Source organism: Saimiri boliviensis, chromosome 4 (assembly GCF_048565385.1).
Source record: "Saimiri boliviensis isolate mSaiBol1 chromosome 4, mSaiBol1.pri, whole genome shotgun sequence".
NCBI classification, from domain to species: Eukaryota; Metazoa; Chordata; class Mammalia; order Primates; family Cebidae; genus Saimiri; species Saimiri boliviensis.
In genome coordinates this window covers 149,310,390-149,331,008 of record NC_133452.1, presented here as the reverse complement: position 1 = coordinate 149,331,008, position 20,619 = coordinate 149,310,390, and the positions used below count along the sequence as shown (strand labels likewise).

Below are 20,619 nucleotides of genomic sequence, written 5' to 3'. Positions count from 1 at the left end.
TTTAGTATTTGAAAGATTTCCAGGTGTATCTAAACCACCTTTAGAAACAGATACTTCTCTATTGACAGCTAATGCATGAAATTCACATGACTAAGAAAATAAAATTTATTTCCATAAGAGGTCCTCCAAAGTAGCATAACTTTAGAGCTACACTTCTCCTTTTTACCCTATTTACACATGGCCTAGGCTCTTCTACACTTACCTTCTGGCACAGGAAATGTTATCCTTTTATAAAAAATTGAACTCTTGGCCGGGCACGGTGACTTACGCCTATAATCCTAGCACTTTGGGAGGCCAAGGCGGGTAGATTGCCTGAGCTCATGAGTTTGAGACCAGCCTAGGCCACACGGTGAAGCCCCATCTCTACTAAAATACAAAAAATTAGTCGGGCATAGTGGCATGTGCCTGTAGTCCCAGCTACTCGGGAGACTGAGGCAGAAGAATTGCTAGAACCCAGGAGGCGGAGGTTGCAGTGAGCCGAGATTGCACCACTGCACTCCAGCCTGGGTGACAGAGCGAGACTCTGTCTCAAAAAAAAAAGAAAAAAAGAAAGTGAAGCTTTCAATACCTGTGAAAAGAAGAGATGGTAGGCAGGGAAAGAAAGAGAAAATGTGAAGCTATTCTTTGATTCTTATCTGATACTAAGTAAATTTCCGTGTGTCAATCACTCTCCTCACAAACAAAAAGTCAATAAACAAACAAAAAAGGAAACTACAAGAAAAACAGCATAACATACTTCTAGTATTCTGACCTACAGAAGAAAATGCTTGGTGTTTTTTGTCATGCCAGCAAATACAAAAGGATGTAAGATCCTTTGCCTGGACTATACACTTTCATGGGACTCTATTCTCAAGTTTCTCAATCTAATTTCTTTCATGCACATTAAGTTCACTCGAAAGCATGCCTCATAGACTTAACAACAGTACTTAAAAACTCGAACCAACTGCTTTCTTTCCAGTTTAAAAAGCAACTACTGGCGGGGCGGGGCGGCTCACACCTATAATCCCAGCACTTTGGGAGGCCGAGGCAGGGAGATCAACTGAGGTCAAGAGTCTGAGACCAGCCTGGCCAACATAGTGAAACCCCGTCGCTACTCAAAGCACAAAAATCAGCCAGGTCTGCTGGTGCGTGCCTGTAGTCCCAGCTACTCAGGTGGCTGAGGCACGAGAATTGCTTGAACCCAGGAGGCGGAGGTTGTGATGAGTTGAGATGGCACCATTGCACTTCAGCCTAGATGACAGAACAAGACTCTGTTTCAAAAAAAAAAAAGACCAAAGAAGAACAACTACCCCAAAGATTACAAGTCTTCTGGGCAGGAGGCTGGCTAATACACGGGAATGGGACCTGACATTTAATGGGAATTGGCAGTACAGAACAGAACCTGAAGGTGGCAACCACGGAGCCCCATGCTGGTGACAGGTACAGGGGGACTCATTTCACACAGGACCCAGAGGTGCTCTGTACTTGGTTTTCAATGTTGAAAATAAACATCCAATATTAGGGATCTTTTCTGGCAAGACCACAAACTAAAGTAATGCAGACAAGCCTTCCCTCCTACTGCAAACCATAGAGGAGCTGGATACAATGGCAGTATTTTATCCCATCCTGATAGAGGCCCTAGGACCTGGCGTATTAGCTCACGTGGACAGATGTGACCTCCAAACTTCAGAAGGCAAAGAAATTGGACCATGCCCTGGCATGAATCACTGAGCCTTGCTTATGAAAGGTGGACTAGAAACATCTGCACACGGCCCAGGAAACACAAGAAATGTGGTCATCTGTGCAGGGACTACGATAAGGGGAAGATCACCCCCTGTCTAAAATTAAAATTCTAGGCATTTCATGTGTGTACCTATGCAACAATCTTGCATGTTCTTCACATGTACCCCAAAACCTAAAATGCAATTTAAAAAAAAGAAAAAAAAATTCCAGGCATTTGTCGTATGTGGATGTGAAAGAACAAAAACCCAGGTTCCTACCTCATATCATATCATATAAAAATAAACCCAGCCGGGCGCAGTGGCTCATGCCTCTAATCCCAGTACTTTGGGAGGCTGAGGCAGGTGGATCATGTGGTCAGGAGATCGAGATCATTCTGGCCAGCATGGTGAAACCCCGTCTCTACTAAAAATACAAAAATTAGCTGGGCGTGGTGGCACGCACCTGTAGTCCCAGCTACTCAGGAGGCTGAAGCAGGGGAATTGCTTGAACCCGGGAGGTGAAGGTGGCAGTGAGCCAAGACTGCACCACTGCACTCCACCCTGGTGACAGAGCAAGACTCCATCTCCAAAAAAAAAACAAAAACAAAAACAAAAAACAAAACAAAAAAAAAAAACAGAGAAACAAAATAGATTAAATACTTAAATACGAAAGCGAGATTAAAATTTTGCAAGAAAATCTAAACAAGTATGAATTTACTATAAGAGTGGCAAAGATTTTCTTAATTAAAACTACAAATCCAGGAGCTATTTAATAAATACCGATAGTATATTTGACTCTATAAAAAATCTGCCAAGCACAGTGGCTCACACCTGCAATCTCAGCACTTTGGGAGACTGAGGCAGGCGGATCACTTGAGGCCAGATGTTTGAGATCAGCTTGACCAACATGGTGAAATCCTGTCTCTCCTAAAAATACAAAAATCAGCCAGAAGTAGTGGCTAAGGCCTGTAGTCCCAGCTACTCTGGGAGAATCACTTGAACCCAGGAAGTAGTGGTTGCAGTGAGCCAAGATCACACCACTGCACTCCAGCCTGGGCACAGAGTGAGAATCTCTCAAAAACAATTTTTTTTTTTAAAAGATTCACTATTTCCAAGATATCCCACCAAAGGTGGGTTTCTCTGACTCCCACAAATAAATATGTGCGCCTTTGGATCAATCATACTTTCCTCACTCATCTGCTGAAATGATTTACTTTTTGGAGCCCTGCACAGGGAGAAAACGTTCACATGTTGTTTGGGAACACTCCTTTTCTCTCCAAATTCACGTGTTCATCAGTGGGTGTCAGAGAGACTGTAAATATTGTCACCTGACTTGGCCTTAGAGGGAGAAAAAAAATGCCCCTGTGTGGCCGGCACGATCCTGGGTTATATCTGTTGTCCTGGACCAGTGATGTATAATCCACCCTCCTCCCCTCACTCTCAAGCGCTCCAGTTTGATCAACAACTCACATGCTCGCCCCAGCTGCTTTAAGGTAAAGAAGGCTAGGTTAAATACCTATGACACAAAACAAGGTGCCATATAGTTACCATACTTCCACCCAGCGACACCCTTTTAAAGGAGCACAGCCCTGACCAGACTGGAATAGAAAGGGTCCTTACCTGCCAACTCTTGAAAACTGTCGCCACCTCGTGGTCACAAGCTGCTCTTCTGATAGCACCGGACGGGATCCTTTGACCTTTGCAGAAGAGATGGATTGAAACGGACACAGAAGATGCAGCATTAGAGGCATGAAGAATATGTATCTCACGAACACACACTTCTGTGTTTACTGATTAAAGAAAATGGCCCCTTTCAGGAGACGCTCATTAGGCAGGCGCAGGGCATCTTTTATAATACTTTAAACTCTCAGATTCCAACAAAAAGATTGCAGGCCAAAATGTTATTTTGATACAAGTTCTACTTTATCTTGAAATACTGTTTAATTAATTCAACATAGTGGGACTGGAGGCACTTAATTTTTAAAAAATCTACCAACAAATGTTCAACTCTTGTGTGGGCTCAGCCCACTGAGGGAAGGAAGACTTCTCTGTGAGAGTTTGTCTTTCCAAAGAGTTTGTCTGGGAAGGGGGCTGTGTTCAAAGAACACTTCCCTGAGAAAGTGATTTGTGAGCTTAAATTGAAAGAAGGACTGGAAGAGAAGGAGAGAGAAGGCAAGGGTTTGAGTGAGGGGCGTGTCCAGTGGAAGGATCCAGTGAGCAGGGCGGGGATGTCTCAGGACGGCATGTGTGCGTAATTGAGGGATGACTCGCGTGGCCATGAGCATATCGAGTAAGAGGATGAGACGCTGCTGGAGAGACGGCAAATGCAAACATGCAGCGTGTCACCGGTACACTGAAGATTTTCCACCTTTTTTCTAGAAGCAATGGGAACCTATTCACATGTTGTAAGCAAGAAGACAAATTTGAGTTGTGAAAAACTCATTCTTGGTAACAATGAGAAAATATGGGCCAGGTAGTGGCTCACGCCTGTAATCCCAGCCCTTTGGGAGGCTGAGACGGGCGGATCACAAGGTCAAGGGATCGAGACCATCCTGGCCAACATGGTGAAACCCTATCTCTACCAAAATTATAAAAATTAGCTGGGCATGGTGGCGCAAGCCTGTGGTCTCAGCTACTGAGGAGGCTGAGGCAGTAGAATCGCTGGAACCTGGGAGGTGGAGATTGCAGTGAGCCGAAATCCTGACACTGCACTCCAGCCTGGAAACTCCGTACCAAAAAAGAAAAAGAAAATACAAAAGATGGGCTGTAGTTATTAGAAACGGCCACTACTGCAGTGGCCCAAGTGAGCATTTTCATAGCAGGAAATAACCGCTATATGCTGGGCACACTTCTAAAAGCTTTGGGTATAGACTCATTTCCTCCATTACAAAAGCCCTCTGAGAGAGGTACTACTATTCATACCCATTTTACAGATGAAAAATGAGGCACACACAAGTCTAATTTCACAGACCGCAATTGATGTCTAATTTTATGACCACTACATCACATTGCCTACAGACAGTAATAAGAGAATGGAAGAATGGAAGAAAGTATACGGTTTCAAGAGCTATTTCAGAGGAAAAATCAGCAAGATTTGCTGATGTGTTGGATATAGGATATCAGAGAGTATCAAGAATGATACCCAGCTTGCCAACTGCAAACTTAAATGCTGAAATCATCCTTCATTTCTCCTTCTCCTTCACAATCTCATCTTAAGTCCTATTGATTTTTCATATCCTCAAATTTCCCATGGTCATCGCTCCTTTCCAGTCTGCCATGAGTTTTTTCTTGCTTGGACGAGTTAAGAGATAACCTGTTGCCTCCAATCAGTCCTCCTCCCTGCAGTTAGCACGCGCTAAGCCATCTGCCTCTAGTCCAGGTGGCTGGAAGGTCAGCCAACTACTCAGCATATGTTAAATAAGCACATCAGTGCTCTCTCAATTTAAAACATGTTAGTACTCTCTGTCTCACATGACATGAACTTCAAAGCCTTTGCCACTGCACACAAAGTCTTTTTGTGATCTAGACTATGTATGTCTAGTGTCAAAACAGTGAACCCCCACCCACCCCCGACACGCATTCTCCATTTCAGGAATGACCAACTGTAGTCATTCCAAGGAAGTCACTTCCAAGGAAGGCACCTTCCGGTGACACTACCTGTGAACATTCTTATATCTAGAATCCTCATCCACTACCTGGAAAACTCCTACTCCTTTCTTTTTGAGATGGAGTCTCACTCTGTCACCCAGGCTGGAGTGCGGTGGCATGATCTCAGCTCACTGCAACCTCCTCTTCCCGGGTTCAAGCAATTTTCCTGCTTGAGCTTCCCAAGTTGCTGGGATTACAGGCGCCCACCACCGCGCCCAGTTTTTTATTTTTTAGTAGAGATGGGATTTCACCACGGTGACCAGGCTGGTTTTGAACTCCTGACCTCAGGTGATCTGCCCACCTTGGCCTCCCAAAGTGCTGGGATTACAGGCATGAGCCACCATGTCTGGCATCCTTTAAGATTCTTAGTGAAGCTTTTGCTGTCCTTCCCTTCTTCCTCCTCTAATCCCCACAAAGTTCTTTGTAAACAGCATCATTCTTACAATTCATATGAAGTACGTACACATGATAGACTAATGCACTTGTGGAGATTCCCGGCGGATGGGGGCCAGGATGAGGAAAGAGCATTCTCACAGCTCCCCCAGAACATTCCTCTTCCATTTTCAGGAAGCTCCCTCCTCCTTTGAAGGACATCCCAGACCTTAAGATCAGTCTTCTAAGTCCCTGACATGGCCCCCAAGTCATGGTTATCTTCTCCATTCCAACTGTGGCCATCATGTGGAAAATATTAGCTGCCATTCTGAGGTTCAGATAATATGCTAAAATGAGTCACTGTTCTCAGATTCCCCTTTTCTATGGCTTAGTGTCACGGCTCAGAACTACTTCACCTAGTCTCCATCCCAAACTTCCTGTCCTACATGTCACATTCATTTTATCTGCAATCTCTATCCCTTCCCTTTCACCCAGTTTACCAGTGCCTTACTGATCCGACTTCTCTCAAGACCCAGCCCAAATTCCAGGGCCAATCTCCAGCAATCTCTAATGACCTTGCCTTTCAGACACACCTGCCTTGCAAAATCCAACCCTAGCACCAATCCACTTTTTCCCATCCCACATTCTTAGCAGCTGAGCACTGCAGAAGTCACAACACTCCCTCAGCCAATGAAATTCATGGCTTTCTACCTCAACTGCATTCTCAAAGAAACTCCTCAATCTTTTTACTTGGTTTTGATGTTTCCTCCATCTTCCTGATTGTTAATACTAACAAAAATGTGAAACATGATCTATGACAAACATGTTAACAAAACAACCTTGAGGCTGTTGAATACTGCATGGGAAGAAAACAAGGTTAAATAAGGTAAATGTAGTAACATAGCTCTAACACTATATATATATATACACAGACACACACACACACACTGTATATATGTCCTAAGTCATTTAATGCTGTATATATGTCCTAAGTCATTTACTTTCATGGCACTAAGAAATATTATTTCTTCTAGATTTTTAGAGTTTGAAAAATAAGGGGAAGTGTGGACCATTAGTAAGAATGGCTGCTTTCAAATCCCTTCAAGTCCAAGGCACTCTTTATACTTACTATCCTTTAGCAATGAGACACATACAACTTTTGTTTGTTTTCATTTTAATTTATTCTGTGTTGTTTAAAGTGAAAATTAAATCATACAAACCACAGAGGCTTTAGAGTACTGACCAGTTTTAAAACAGTGAATGATCATTCACACACATTCCCCATCTTTAATTTTACATCTTGTTATATATACAAAGGTACTATTAAAACACATAATTCTAAATCTTTATAAACCTATTTGTCAAGCAGCAAGATGGCAATGCCTCATAGCAGAGCACAGAGTATTTCCTATAAGGAAGCACAGCAGCGGTATTTGGTGAATGGTTATGCAGAGAACCAACTTGGAGGATCATGTTAAACAGTCCCCATGAAACAGGCAGCACACGCACACTAACCAACGAAAAACGAAGCTTTCATTGATATAAGATAAAATGTTACCCTTTACACTTTAAGTTAAAAACTCTAGGACACTTTAGAAGCAGACAATACAAGGTGCTTTATTTCTAGACTCCACAACAGAATACTACTCCATTAGTCGCTTGAGCGTCCATAACCTTTGAGGACTACTCAATGGCTTCTTAAAGTCAACCTCAAATATAAAAGCACTTAAAGTTTACCAGGCAAAACCTAGTTACATCTTACATTAAAACATACTATTTGAGAAAACTGAATTTTAAAAAGACTGCATCACTGATCAAAATTTGTTATTCAAAATTTTGCTTTTAAAAGAGCAACAATTTTATTGCTCTTTCAAATCTTTTAACACGTTTTTTTTGTTTTTTTTTTGTTTTTTTTTTTTGAGACGGAGTTTCGCCCTTGTTACCCAGGCTGGAGTGCAATGGCACGATCTTGGCTCACCGCAACCTCCGCCTCCTGGGTTCAGGCAATTCTCCTGCCTCAGCCTCCCGAGTAGCTGGGATTATAGGCACGCGCCACCATGCCCAGCTAATTTTTTGTATTTTTAGTAGAGACGGGGTTTCACCATGTTGACCAGGTTGGTCTCGATCTCTCGACCTTGTGATCCACCCACCTCGGCCTCCCAAAGTGCTGGGATTACAGGCTTGAGCCACCGCACCCGGCCAACACGTTTTAAGATGTCATGTTTTGTGAATCCACTACTTTATATATTCCAAACTTTAAGCAAAATAAAATTAAAATGGGTTTTCAACCTAATATCTAAAGAAATGGGTCTGCATGTCTGTGAAGTGTCTGTCTACCACAGAGCAATATATTTGTTTGAACTATGAAAATATCACTACAAAATCCATCAAATGAATTTTATATTCATTTTGATGGAAATATCAAAAACCTCATTTAACAGCACTACACAAATATTTAGTATTTTTGGCATTTAAATCAGAGCAACGCACCCAATGCAATTGGTACAGGCGATTTTCACAAAAAGTTTAAAAGGCAAAACATTTGGAAATGAATGGCTGGTTGGGAAGGAAATAAAACCACCTACCAGCCCTCAATGTTAGAATTAATCCTCGAAAGATGGCATGCTGATCACCATCATCGTTTGTGGGAGTTTAGACAAGATTCTAATACATATATGTGTTTTTAATGCTCATAAACTGTTACAACTCTAAAATTAATCACGGGATAGTTCACTCCCACTGAGACTGAAAATGTAGTTGTGATGCAATTCTGTTAAGTTTGCTATAAAAGCACTGAACAGGAAAAGGAAAAGAAACACTATACCACATAAATAATTCTGTGTTAACTATTTATCTTGCCTCTTTTAGTGGCATTAAGAAATATGTACCATGGTAAGTGTGTTGTGAGGTGCACAAAGAGAAAAAAGCTTTAAACAAAGGATTTGTTTGTAGATCTTCATATTGGCATCAGTGATGTTTCTTTACGCTCCCTAAATGAGAATCTAAGAGCTAATTAGTATGCTTTTAGGTATATCTCACAAGTTAAATATTTCCTAAAATTACATAAAATAAAACATGCTTGAAGCATAAATGTCAATAAATAATGCCAACATACATATCTCTACAAAGATTAACCTGTATTAATTTGGGCACGACTCTTCTAGATTTTGGGGGGAGAGTTACATCAGCCATCATTTTTATTTTAAATGAGACAGACTCTCCCTCTGTCGCCAGTTTGGAATACAGTGGCAGGATCTCAGCTGTGATCTCCACCTCCTGGGTTCAAGCAATCTCCTGCCTCAGCCTCCTGAGTAGCTAGGACTACAGCCGTGCACTACTACACCCGGCTAATTTTTTGTATTTTAGTAGAGAAGAGGTTTCACCATGTTAGTCAGGCTGGTCTCAATCTCCTGACCTCATGATCTGCCTGCTGTGGCCTCCCAGAGTGCTGGGATTACAGGCCTGAGCCACCACGCCCAGCCAGCCATCATTCTTTAATATTGACACAAGAAGCTCACCAGCTACTTTTAAGTTTTTCAGCAACTATTATCTAATCTTAGGTACCCACCATAAAACAGAATCCATAGTTCAAAACATTAGACTGAAAAATCTAATTTAAATATCTTCCCAGTACCAAGAAGTTTGGGGGGCATTTTTTTCTATTTTAAGATATGTAGCTATTATGAAGCATTAAAATTAATGCTTCAAACTGTCACTGTTTTGTTATGCCCTAGAGTCACATAAAAATAGAAATGTGTATCTAATAAAGAAATGAAGACAGAAAGACTATGCCTCGTTCTCAGCTGCTGGGAAATCTTCCCCTAGCAAATAAATAAAACTAAAGTTATGTCCTGTGAATTCCCTTTTAGTATCTCCAAAAGCTACAATATAGCAAAGAGGTGTTCATCACAAACACAACTTGGGACAGAGCCAGTGAACTGTTAAACAAAACTCTAAGAAGTATGAGGTATCAAGCTCAAGCATAACAACACATCATCATAAAATAGAGGTTGAATAGATATATCTTGTGATGACTAGTTCTTAATAAATGTTTTAAAAAAAACATAAAAAGAACTTGGATTAATAAAGTAAGTTGGCTTTGCATTTCATTCTTGGTACAAAGCAGGTAACACTAAACAGGAAGTTTCTTTAAGTCCTACCTCTCCTCCCTGGTAAACACTCACTCCAGAGTTCAGTTAAAGCAAACAGAGAAAGCTGGCAAGAGAGTCATTTTACAGCCAAGCGGGTAATTCCACCCACTACTGTTTTCCTCAATACCCATTACCTTTGAGGTCTTGTCACTGAATTATTGTTTGTGAAGAAGTGTTTCTCTCCACAACACATTCCTTGAGTATAAAGTCCTTCTATACAAAGGGAGTAACTAATCCTATTCTTCCTAAAGTAGAAGATAGTTCTTAGATTCCTAAGTTACCACTCTAAAATCTTGAATAGGTTACCCCCCACCCAAAGTATGTTTCACACAGGATAACAATTTTAACATTATGAATCAGAATCAAATTCCCCAATAAATAACTATCTTAAAAAGAAAAATAAATTTACAAGCTACCGTTTTTAATTTAACCTAAGATACTATCAATTGTTAAGATGCACCGTATGTATCACTAAGAAAAAACACTGCCCATTAAACTATGACACAATGTTTTCTTATCACAGAAAACGTTTTTTATATTTATTGAAACAGCACTTTAACAGATTTTTATCATATCAATCTTGCAAATATGTAAAGAAAATGTGTGAAACAAATTGGTTAATAATTATAACTGCATATTCTGAATCCAACTCTTCTGAATCACTTTTCAAACCACAGTCCATTTTTCCATATAACGTCGCCCCCAGTGTTGTCAGAGTACTGGTTATACAGCACTTCTTGAAACAGTGCTCCAACGCCGTCTTCTGTTTAATAGCAGCAGGGAGCTTGGGGCAAAACGATGTTTGATGCCTTAATGACAGTCCTGCTCGGTGCATGAATCGGTCACACCAGCCTCTTGTGGCTCTGAATTTTGTTTCATCAATTCCCAGGGTTTTGGCAATTTCTCCTGCCTTCAATTGCATTGCTTGGCGTGTGACAGGCAATCCTTTTGCTTGTGTCTCCCTGATAAAATGTAGTACAGCTTCATTTACTTGTGGGTATCTACCTTTCTTAGTTCCTGTAAAACATTTTGTTGTTGCTTTGCAGGAAAATATGGAATTTCGATCATTTCTCCAGTGACGAATATTTGCTTCACTGACATCAATTGTGTGCCCTGCTGCTCTGTATCCATGCTTTTCTGCATACACAATATCTTTTCATTTCAATGCTGAATCATAGTGTAATCGTTTTGAAGACATTTTAAAATGTCAATTAAATCTGACACATTTGATACCAACAATACACATGTTGGTTAAAGGGAAGACACACTGAAAAGCTGTAAATTCACACATGCACAAGGTAGGAGAATTACATGACTATCACCTGGTTGATAGTAATAAGATGTATCCCAATTTCTGACAAGTTAAACTGGGGAGAAAAATGAACATTTTAGGGCTAATAAAATACGGTTTTTCAAGCCTTTAATGTTTACCAGATCTGCAACAGTGTGAGAAAATAAGCCCAAAAGCCAAGGAATAAGTGTCTAAGTAGACAGCTAGTGAAGCAAAAGATTACCTTAAGATGAAATTTATAATAGTCCAATTTGGTTTTAATTCCCTTTATTTTTATATGGCTTACATTTTATATGGCATACTTAAAATCCAATACAAATTGTTCTTCAGTCATTAGTAAATTTCAAAGCCAAGTCACTAAGAGACAGAAGCTGGCAGCTGCCTTTCATCCTTCAGGAGTACGGGACTATGGCTGGGGTCAGCGGCCTTCGTCAGCAGGTGGCCTCCTTTGGCGAGCAGGTCTGATTCTGTGTGGAGAGGAGGAAGTGTCTTCTTCAGTTTCAGACCCTGAAGGTTCATGATCTCCCTCTTGGGATCCTGTGTCTCCCACCAGTTCCCGGAGAAACTTGAATTTTGATAAAAAAAGATGCCATACAAAATACCAACCTATAGAGAAAGACAAAAACATTAAGAAAAGTTATTACACAATGTTATCAATTCAGAACATTATAGTAAATGGGGGGCATATTACAAATATATATTGATATAACAAACATTTTTTATACAAGGAATAAAGATAAACTCTGAGATTACAGTGATGGTAAAAAACAGTCTCCATCCTCGTAGAATTTAGAATCCAGGCTGAGTCCATCTACAGTAAAATCATAATGAGTTTATGATATCTAAGTAAAAGTGTTACTTTTATTAAAATCAAATTTTTGAGAGCATTTTTCTGGGAAAGAAAGAATATACTTTGCCATTTACTTGGACTTTCATCTCAGTGCTATTTATTTACTAAAAGCAAGTTTGTTTCAATCAGAATGCATAAGAACTTAAATAGTAGGGCTTAACTGCACCATGGTGAAAACTACTCAGTCAGGACCAAGCTATTCATAAGTTTCTAGAAATAATTTTCAAAGAAAATATATTTTCTTAAATTATATAATGAAAGACTAAAGCCACAGCACCAGTATCTTAAAGATGTTTAAAACACAGGTTTTAAAAATACAATATTTTCATTTCAAAGTCATTAAAAAGTATGACTAATTCTCTTTTAACAAAAAAAAAAGTTTTGTTTTTGAAGGAGTATTAAGTAAGGTTTTTAAATGCTCACTAATAAGAAATAAACATTAATCAATAAAGGAATACACAGGAGAAAACCTCTGAACCTATGCTTGGTTGCTCTGAAATGTTAAGAGCATAAAAGAAACTAACCATTGTAACAAGGTTTTCCATGCTAACCTGTTTTCTTGATGCTATCTACTTTAAAGACTCCACTTGCACAGAATAGAAATGAAGCACGGCATATTTTGTGAAAACAAAATACAACAGCTTTTCTTTCCAGTGTAAATTCAGACCAAGATAAATGGCTATGTAAGGGGAGTTTCTAATTTTTTTTTTCTTACAATCTCTGGGGGAAAAAAATACTATGAACCCTTGACACTAAAGACAAATTTCAGAGATTTAATCAATTTCTCAAGTTTTGCTTTGAGTGCTGAGTACTACCTGAACCAAAACATAAATATTTTTTGGTCAACTGTGTGTTTGAGTAAAGCACCCAACTTTGTAATATATTATTTTAATGATATTCCAAATTAGCATCTTCTCTCTTCACCCAAAATTCTTTGTAAAACAGGCACAGCAAATTAGTGGAAAGAACATGGAGGAAGGAGTCAGTAGTTCCAGTTCTGACAAAAGATTCACAAAGCTATAGCGAGGATTGAATGAGAAGGTAACAAAAGGGCTTAGGTGCCTAGCATTAAGCATTTTCTAAAATGCTCAATTGTTGTCAGTTGTGCTTATCCTTAGGCAGTGAGATCTGAGGTCACTTCTGTTGGATTTTTAAATTGAGAAATACTCACATACCATAAAATTCATCATTTTAAAGTATACAATTCAGTGTTCACAGCTTGTACAACCATCACCACTACTAAAGTCCAAAATGGTTTCATCAACCCCAAGAGAAACCTCATACCCATTAACAGCCACTCCCTATCCCTGCTCCCCCGAGCCCCTGGCAACCACTAATCTACTTTCTGTCTCTATGGATTTGCCTATTCTGAACATGTCATTTTAATGAAATCACACAATATGTGTCTGGTTTTTATTTTACTTTTTTTTTTTTAATTTTTTTTTTCCCCCTGAACTTCACAGGACTGTGTCTGGTTTTTCAAACTCAGCCTGTTTCCAAAGTGTGTCCATTGGGTTGTATACATCAGTACTTCATTTTTTATGGTTGAATAATATTCCATTTTACATGTATTACATCCTGTTTAAGGACTCATCAACAGACATTTAGAAGTTTCTACTTCTGGCTATTGTAAGAAACAAAGTTGCCACTTTTTGGCTACAATGAATACTTGTGTACAAGTTTCTCCAGGGATGTATGTTTTCATTTATCTTGGGTATATCTATCTAGAAGGGAATTGCTGGGTCATATGGTAACTGTGTGTTTAAACACTTGTGAAACTGCAAAGTAGCTACAACACTTTACATTCCCACCTGCAATGTATGAGGTTCCAATTTCTCTATATACTCACCAACACTTTTTATTGTCGAGCTTTTTCATTACAGTCATCCTAGCGGGCATGATGGTATATCATGAAGCTTTGATTTGCATTTCCCTTGTGACTAATGATGTTAAACATCTTTTCATGTTCTTATTAGCCATCTGTTATTTTCTTTGGAGAAACAGCTATTCATTTATTTTTTTAAAAAAATATGTTATTTTTTTTATTGCATTTTAGGTTCTGGGGTACATGCGAAGAACATGCAGGGTTGTTGCATAAGTACATACATGGCAATGTGGTTTGCTGTCTCCATCCCCATCACCTATATCTGGCATTTCTCCTGATGTTATTCCTCTCCAGCTCCCTACCACCTGCTGTCCCTCCCGTAGTGCCCCCCAACACAAACCTCAGTGTGTCATGCTCCCCTCCCTGTGTCCATGTGTTCTCATTGTTCAACACCCACCTATGAGTGAGAACATGCAGTGTTTAATTTTCTGTTCTTGTGTCAGTTTGCTGAGAATGATGGTTTCCAGGTTCATCCATGTCCCTACAAAGGGCACTAACTCACCATTTTTTATGGCTGCATAGTACTCCATAGTGTATATGTGCCACATTTTACCTGTCCAGTCTATCATCGATGGGCATTTGGGTTGGTTCCAAGTCTTTGCTATTGTAAACAGTGCTGCAATGAACATATGTGTGCATGTGTCCTTACAAGAGAACGATTGATAATCCTTTGGATATATACCCAGTAATGGGATTGCTGGGTCAAATGGATTTCTATTTCTAGGTCCTTGAGGAATCACCATGCTGTCTTCTACAACAGTTGAACTAATTTACACTCCCACCAACAGTGTAAAAGTGTTCCTATTTCTCCACATCCTCTCCAGCATCTGTTGTCTCCAGATTTTTTAATGATCGCCATTCTAACTGGTGTGAGATGGTATCTCAATGTAGTTTTGATTTCCATTTCTCTAATGACCAGTAATGATGAGCATTTTTTCACATGTTTCTTGGCTGCATATATGTCTTCTTTTGAAAAGTGTCTGTTCCTATCTTTCACCCACTTTTGAATGGGTTCGTTTTTTTCTTGTAAATCTGTTTTAGTTCTTTGTAGACTTTGGATGTAAGTCCTTTGTCAGATGGGTATATTGCAAAAATTTTTTCCCATTCTGTTGGTTGCCGGTTCACTCTAATGATTATTTCTTTTGCTGTGCAGAACCTCTGGAGTTTAATTAGGCCCCATTTGCCTATTTCAGCTATTCATTTCTTTTGCCCATTTTTAAAATTAAGTTGCTTGTCTTTTTATTATTGAGTTGTAAGAGTCCTTTGTATATTCTAGATATTAGATGCTTATCAGATATATGATTCGCAAATATTTTCTCCCATTCTGTGGGCCATCTTTTCACTGTCTTGAGAAAGTCCTTTGAAGCACACAAGTTTTGAATTTTAAAGAGGCCTAATGCATCATTTTTCCCTTTGTTTGCTTGTACTTTGGGTGGCATATCTAGGAACTCACTGACTAATCCAAAGTCATGAAGATTTACACCTATGTAGTTCTTCTAAGAGTTCAATAGTTTCAGCTCTTAGATGTAAGTCTTTAATCCACTTTTGTTAATTTTGGTGTAAGACGGGGGTCAAAATTCATTCTTCTGCATGAGGAAATCAAGCTGTCCCAGAATCTTTTGTTGAAAAGACTATTCTACCCTACCATTACACTGTCTTGGCACCTTTGTCAAAAATTAATTGACCATAAATGTTACAGTTTATTTCTGGACTCTCGATTCCACCCCATTAACTTTATACTAGTACCATACCATGTTGGTTACTGTAGTTGTATATTAAATTTAAAAATTAGGAAATGTGAATTGATCAATGTTCTTTTTCAAGATTGTTTTGACTATTCTGAAGCATTTTCATATGAATTTTAGAATCATCTTGTCGATTTGAGTAAAAAAAAAAAAAAGGCAGTAAGAATTTTGATTTAATCTGTAGATCAATTTGGAGACCCACATTGTTTTTTTGTTTGTTTTTTTAATTTCTCTGTATTTAACCAAATTTTGCCACAAAGAACATACATGGTTTTGGTAATTGGGATAAATAAGAAACTGGTAAGTAAATCATGAATACTATGTAGACTTATATTTTGTAAATACCTCGATGCCATTAATTGGCTTAAATTAACGACGTCAGTTCACTTCAACAGATACTAAGGAAAACTTCTCAACTCTTAGGTTAAACTTGAAAATGTAACCCAAAAGGTAAAAGAACTCACTTGATCAGGGTATTAGGCTAAACAGGTATTACAGTGGCAAACTTATTACTGGAGAATTATAATCTTGCTTAAAAAAAAAAAAATTGATGGTCTTGATCTCATTAAAACCAAAGGCTTCAACAATGGCTACAATGTATAAAATGACCATAAAGAAGAGTGAGGAAGTCTTCTGACTGAAAGACTATGATAAAGGGCCTCACCACTTGGGTTCCCACCATAAAGTACTACAGTGCTCTAGGGATGGTTAAGAAAAAGCCTCTCAGCACAGAAATCTACAAGGTAAGGAACTAAGGACAACTGTAGCTTTCACAAGTTTGGGATATTAGAGAATTTAGCTAGATCACAGACTCTTCTCCAATTTTAGTAAAAGAAATCAAAGAAATTTTTTTGGTAATCACTGCCAGCAACCAATGTAAAGGACTCAATTTCAAGTCAAAATTCAGAACCAGAATGCAGTGCCAATGAGAAAAACTCCAATGTTTGGAGAAGCAAGTTATGGCTACTATGTCTACTCACCACTTCCCTCCCCACCCTGGCCAGCTGAATCACTCCACCAACTCCATACTGCTGTAATTTTTATCCTCAAATCTGGAGAAACGTAAGCTTGAACAGTGTGCACTTTTCTCTCAATTCTTTCAGGGTATAGGCTGTGTGAGGGCCGGGGGAAAACATGCAGTAGTGACACTGTTTCTCACTGTGAGGTGTGGAATTCCCCTAATATAACTATGGAGTTCATCTACTGGGCAGCCAAAAAGAACAAACACTCAGTTTTGTTTTGTTTTGACAATGACTACTGTAATGATAGGTTGGGAGTACAAAGGAAAGAGATAAATTGTAGTTGTGGTAAGAATTGCAGTAAATTCACTAAGCTGAGGAAAGTTCAACAAGTTGTCCTCCAAGTAAAATGAGTAAGTTTTTACAGAGGTGTAATTTTGGGGAGAGACAGGAGGAGGACAGGAAGAGGGGGTGTTTCCATATCATAATACCTAGGACTAGTAAGATCTGATGCTTCTACCACAGGCTGTTTTTTAAAGAATGTTCACAGTCTGAACAAAGGATAAGACTAAAAATTCCGGGCAGCTTGAATGGGAAAACGACACATGACACATCTGTTTTGACGGAAAAAAAATCCATTATTAAAGCCCCAATGAATATATACCAAGAAAAGTATGACTGAGCAAAGAATAAACTAAGAGAGATAGTACTGTGCCAGATACAACTGCCAATAAGCTATTCAGTTGCTATATTAGACATGACAATAGTAACAACTAAGAGGCATCACACTACCTGACTTAAAAATGTACCATGAAGCTATAGTAACCAACACAGTATGGTACTAGTATAAAAGCAGACACATAGACAAATGGAACAGAATAGAGAATCCAGAAATAAATCCATGTATTAACAGCCAACTGATTTTTGATACAGCCGCCAAGAACATTCAAGTTCCTCAAAAACCTAAAAATAGATTTACCATATGATCCAACAATTCTACTGTTGGTTTATATATCCAAAAGAAATCAGTATATTCAAGAGATAACTACACACATGCTCATGTTTATTGCAGAACTATTCACAACAGCAAAATACGAAATCAACCTAAGTGCCAGCAACAGATGGATAAAGAAAATGTGGCATAGACACATAACAGAATACTATTCAGTTATAAATAAAATCCTGTCTGTTGCAGCAACATGGATAGAACTGGAGGTTATTATGTTACGTGAAATAAGTCAGACACAGAAAGACAAATATCACATCATTTCATTCATATGTGGTAGCTAAAAAAGTTGATATCACAGAGGCAGAGTAGAGTAGAATGATGGTTATTGGAGTTCAGGAAGTGTTGAGGTGGGGAGGGGATTAAGAGAGGTTGATTTGTGGGTATAAAAATACAATTAGGAGGGAAGTGGAGCAAGATGGCCAAACAGAAGCCTGTAGTGATCATCCCCCACCCCGCCCCACCATAGCAATGCCAAATTGAACAACTATCCACACAAAAAAGCACCTTCACAAAAAACAATAATCAGGTGAGTGATACAGTATCTGGTTTTAACATCATATTAATAAAAGAGGCACTGAAGAGGGTAAGAGACACCATCTGGGACAACCAAAGGAATGCTCGCACTACTCCTCCTCAACCACAAACAGTACAGCTCCCAGGTCTGGGAGAGATTTCTTCCCTCTGTTTGAGGAAAGAACAGTAGAGAATAAAGAGGACTTCATCTGGCAACTTGGATATCAGCTTAGCCATGCTAGAATAGGGCACCAGGCAGAGTCATGAGGTTGCCATTCCAAGCCCTAGCTCCCAGCAGACATTTCCAGATACACCCTGGACCAGATGGGAACTTGCTGCCTTGAATGGAAGGACCTAGTCCTAGCTGGATTAATTGCCTGCTTAGTAGACGGCCTTTGGGCCCTGGATAGTCAACAGTGGTAGCCAAACAGTATTTACAGCAGGCCTTGAGTGAGATTCAGAGCCGTGATGGCCTCAGATGTGACCCAGCACATTCTGAGCTGTGGTGGCTATGGGGAGAGACTCTTACTTGAGGAAAGGAGAGAAAAGAGTGAAGAGGACTTTGTCTTACACCTTGGGTACCAGCTCGGCCACAGTGGGATAGAACACCAAGCGGCCTCCTGATGTCCCCAGTTCCAGGACTTGGCTCCTAGATGGCATTTCTGGACCTGCCCTGGGCCAGAGGGAAGCCCACTGTCCTGAAGGAGAGACTAGGTCCTGACAGCATTCACCACAAGCTAACTGATATGATTTGGCTATGTCCCCATCCAAATCTCATTTTGAATTGTACTCCCATCATTCCCACAATCCCACGCGCTGTGGGAGGAACCCAGTGGGAGATAATTGAATCATGCGGGGGAGTTTCCTCCATATTGTTCTCCTGGTAGTGAATAAGTTTCATGAGATCTGATAGCTTTTATCAGGGGTTTCCATTTCTGGGTCTTCCTCATTCTCTCTTTGCCTGCTGCCATCCAGGTAAGACGGGACTTGTTCCTCCTCTCCTTCCACCACGATTGTGAGGCTTCCCCAGCCACATGGAACTGTAAGTACGATTAAACCTCTTTCTTTTGTAAATTGCCCAATCTTGGGTATATCTTTATCAGCAGCATGAAAATGAACTAATGCACTGAGCCTCGAGTGAACACTGGTGGCTGGAAGACAGTACTCCCTGTGGGCGTAGGGAAGTTGTGGCCACAAGGAAACACTTCTCTGCTTGGGGAAGAGGAAGACTGGAAAGGATTTTGTCTTACAGCTTCAGTGCCAGCTCAGCTGCAGTAAAATAGAGAGCACCGGGTAAATTTGTAAGTTTCTCAACTCCTGGCCCTGGCTCCCAGACAGCTAGCGGGGAGCTAGCTCACTACCTTAATGGGAAGGATAAAAGCTTCACTAGGTTCACCGCGTGCTGACTGTAGAGCCCTTGGGTCCTGAGCAAACATAAGTGGTAGCTAGGCAGCGGTCACCATTAGCCTCATCAAGGCTCACTCTTATACTGGCTTCGGATCTGATTCAGCACAGTCCCAGTGGTGGTGGCCACAAGGGTGCCTATGTTACCCCTTCCCCAGCTCCAGGTAGCTCAGCATAGACACAGAGAGACTCCATTTGTTTGGGGAAAAGTAAGAAGAGAACAAGAGTTTCCGCCTACTAACCCATGGATTTTTTCTGGATCTTACCCAAGACAACCAAGGTGGTACCTCTACAAGTCTACAAGAGCCACGGCATAACTGGGCTTGAGGTACTTCCCAATGCAGACATGGCTGCAGTGAACAAAGACTTAGATCACAATGCCCAAGTCCTTCCAAATACTTGGAAAGTATTCCCAAGAAGGGTAAATACAAACAAGCCTCGATTGTGAAGATTACAATAAACACCTAACTTTGCAATGCCCAGACACCAATAAACATCCAGAAGCATCAAGACCATCCAGGAAAACACGACCTCACCAAATGAACTACATAAGGCACCAGAGACCAATCCCAGAGATATGTGACCTTTCAGACAGAGGATTCAAAATAGCTGTTTTGAGGAGGCTCAACAAAATTAAAGATAAACAGAATGATTCTGAATCCTATCAGATAAATTTGACAAAAAGATTGAAATAACTTTTTAAAATCAAGTAAAAATTCTGGAGTTGAAAACTTCAACTGACACACTGAAGAATGCATTGGAGTCTCTCAACAGCATAACTAATCAAGCAGAAGAAAATTAGTGACCCTGAAGACAGGCTATTTGAAAACATGCAGTCAGAGGCCAGGCACTGTGTCTCACACCTGTAATTCCAGCACTTTGGGAGGCTGAAACAGGCAGATCACGAGGTAAGGAGTTCAAGACCAGCCTGGCCAACATAGTGAAACCCCATCTCTATTAAAAATATAAAAATCAGGCAGGCATGGTGGCACACACCTGTAGTCCCAGCTACTTGGGAGGCTGAGGCAGGAGAATCACTTGAACACAGGAGGCGGAGGTTGTGGTGAGCCGATAACACCCCAGTGCACTCCA

At 40.0% G+C, this 20,619-nt stretch overlaps 1 protein-coding gene across 3 annotated transcripts in view; it reads right to left on the bottom strand.

The window, feature by feature from the left end:
- Nucleotides 1-20,619, bottom strand: part of SMIM13 (small integral membrane protein 13) — a 109,255-nt gene that overhangs the window by 56,182 nt on the left and 32,454 nt on the right. For 2 of the 3 annotated variants that reach the window (XM_074398433.1, XM_074398432.1), the window contains exon 2: nucleotides 3,321-3,397. In XM_074398433.1, coding sequence (XP_074254534.1) covers nucleotides 3,321-3,397 — 77 coding nt within the window. Of the gene's footprint in view, nucleotides 1-3,320; nucleotides 3,398-6,877; nucleotides 11,769-20,619 lie in introns of those variants that run through there. The other variant, XM_003927349.3, reaches the window with a different exon arrangement.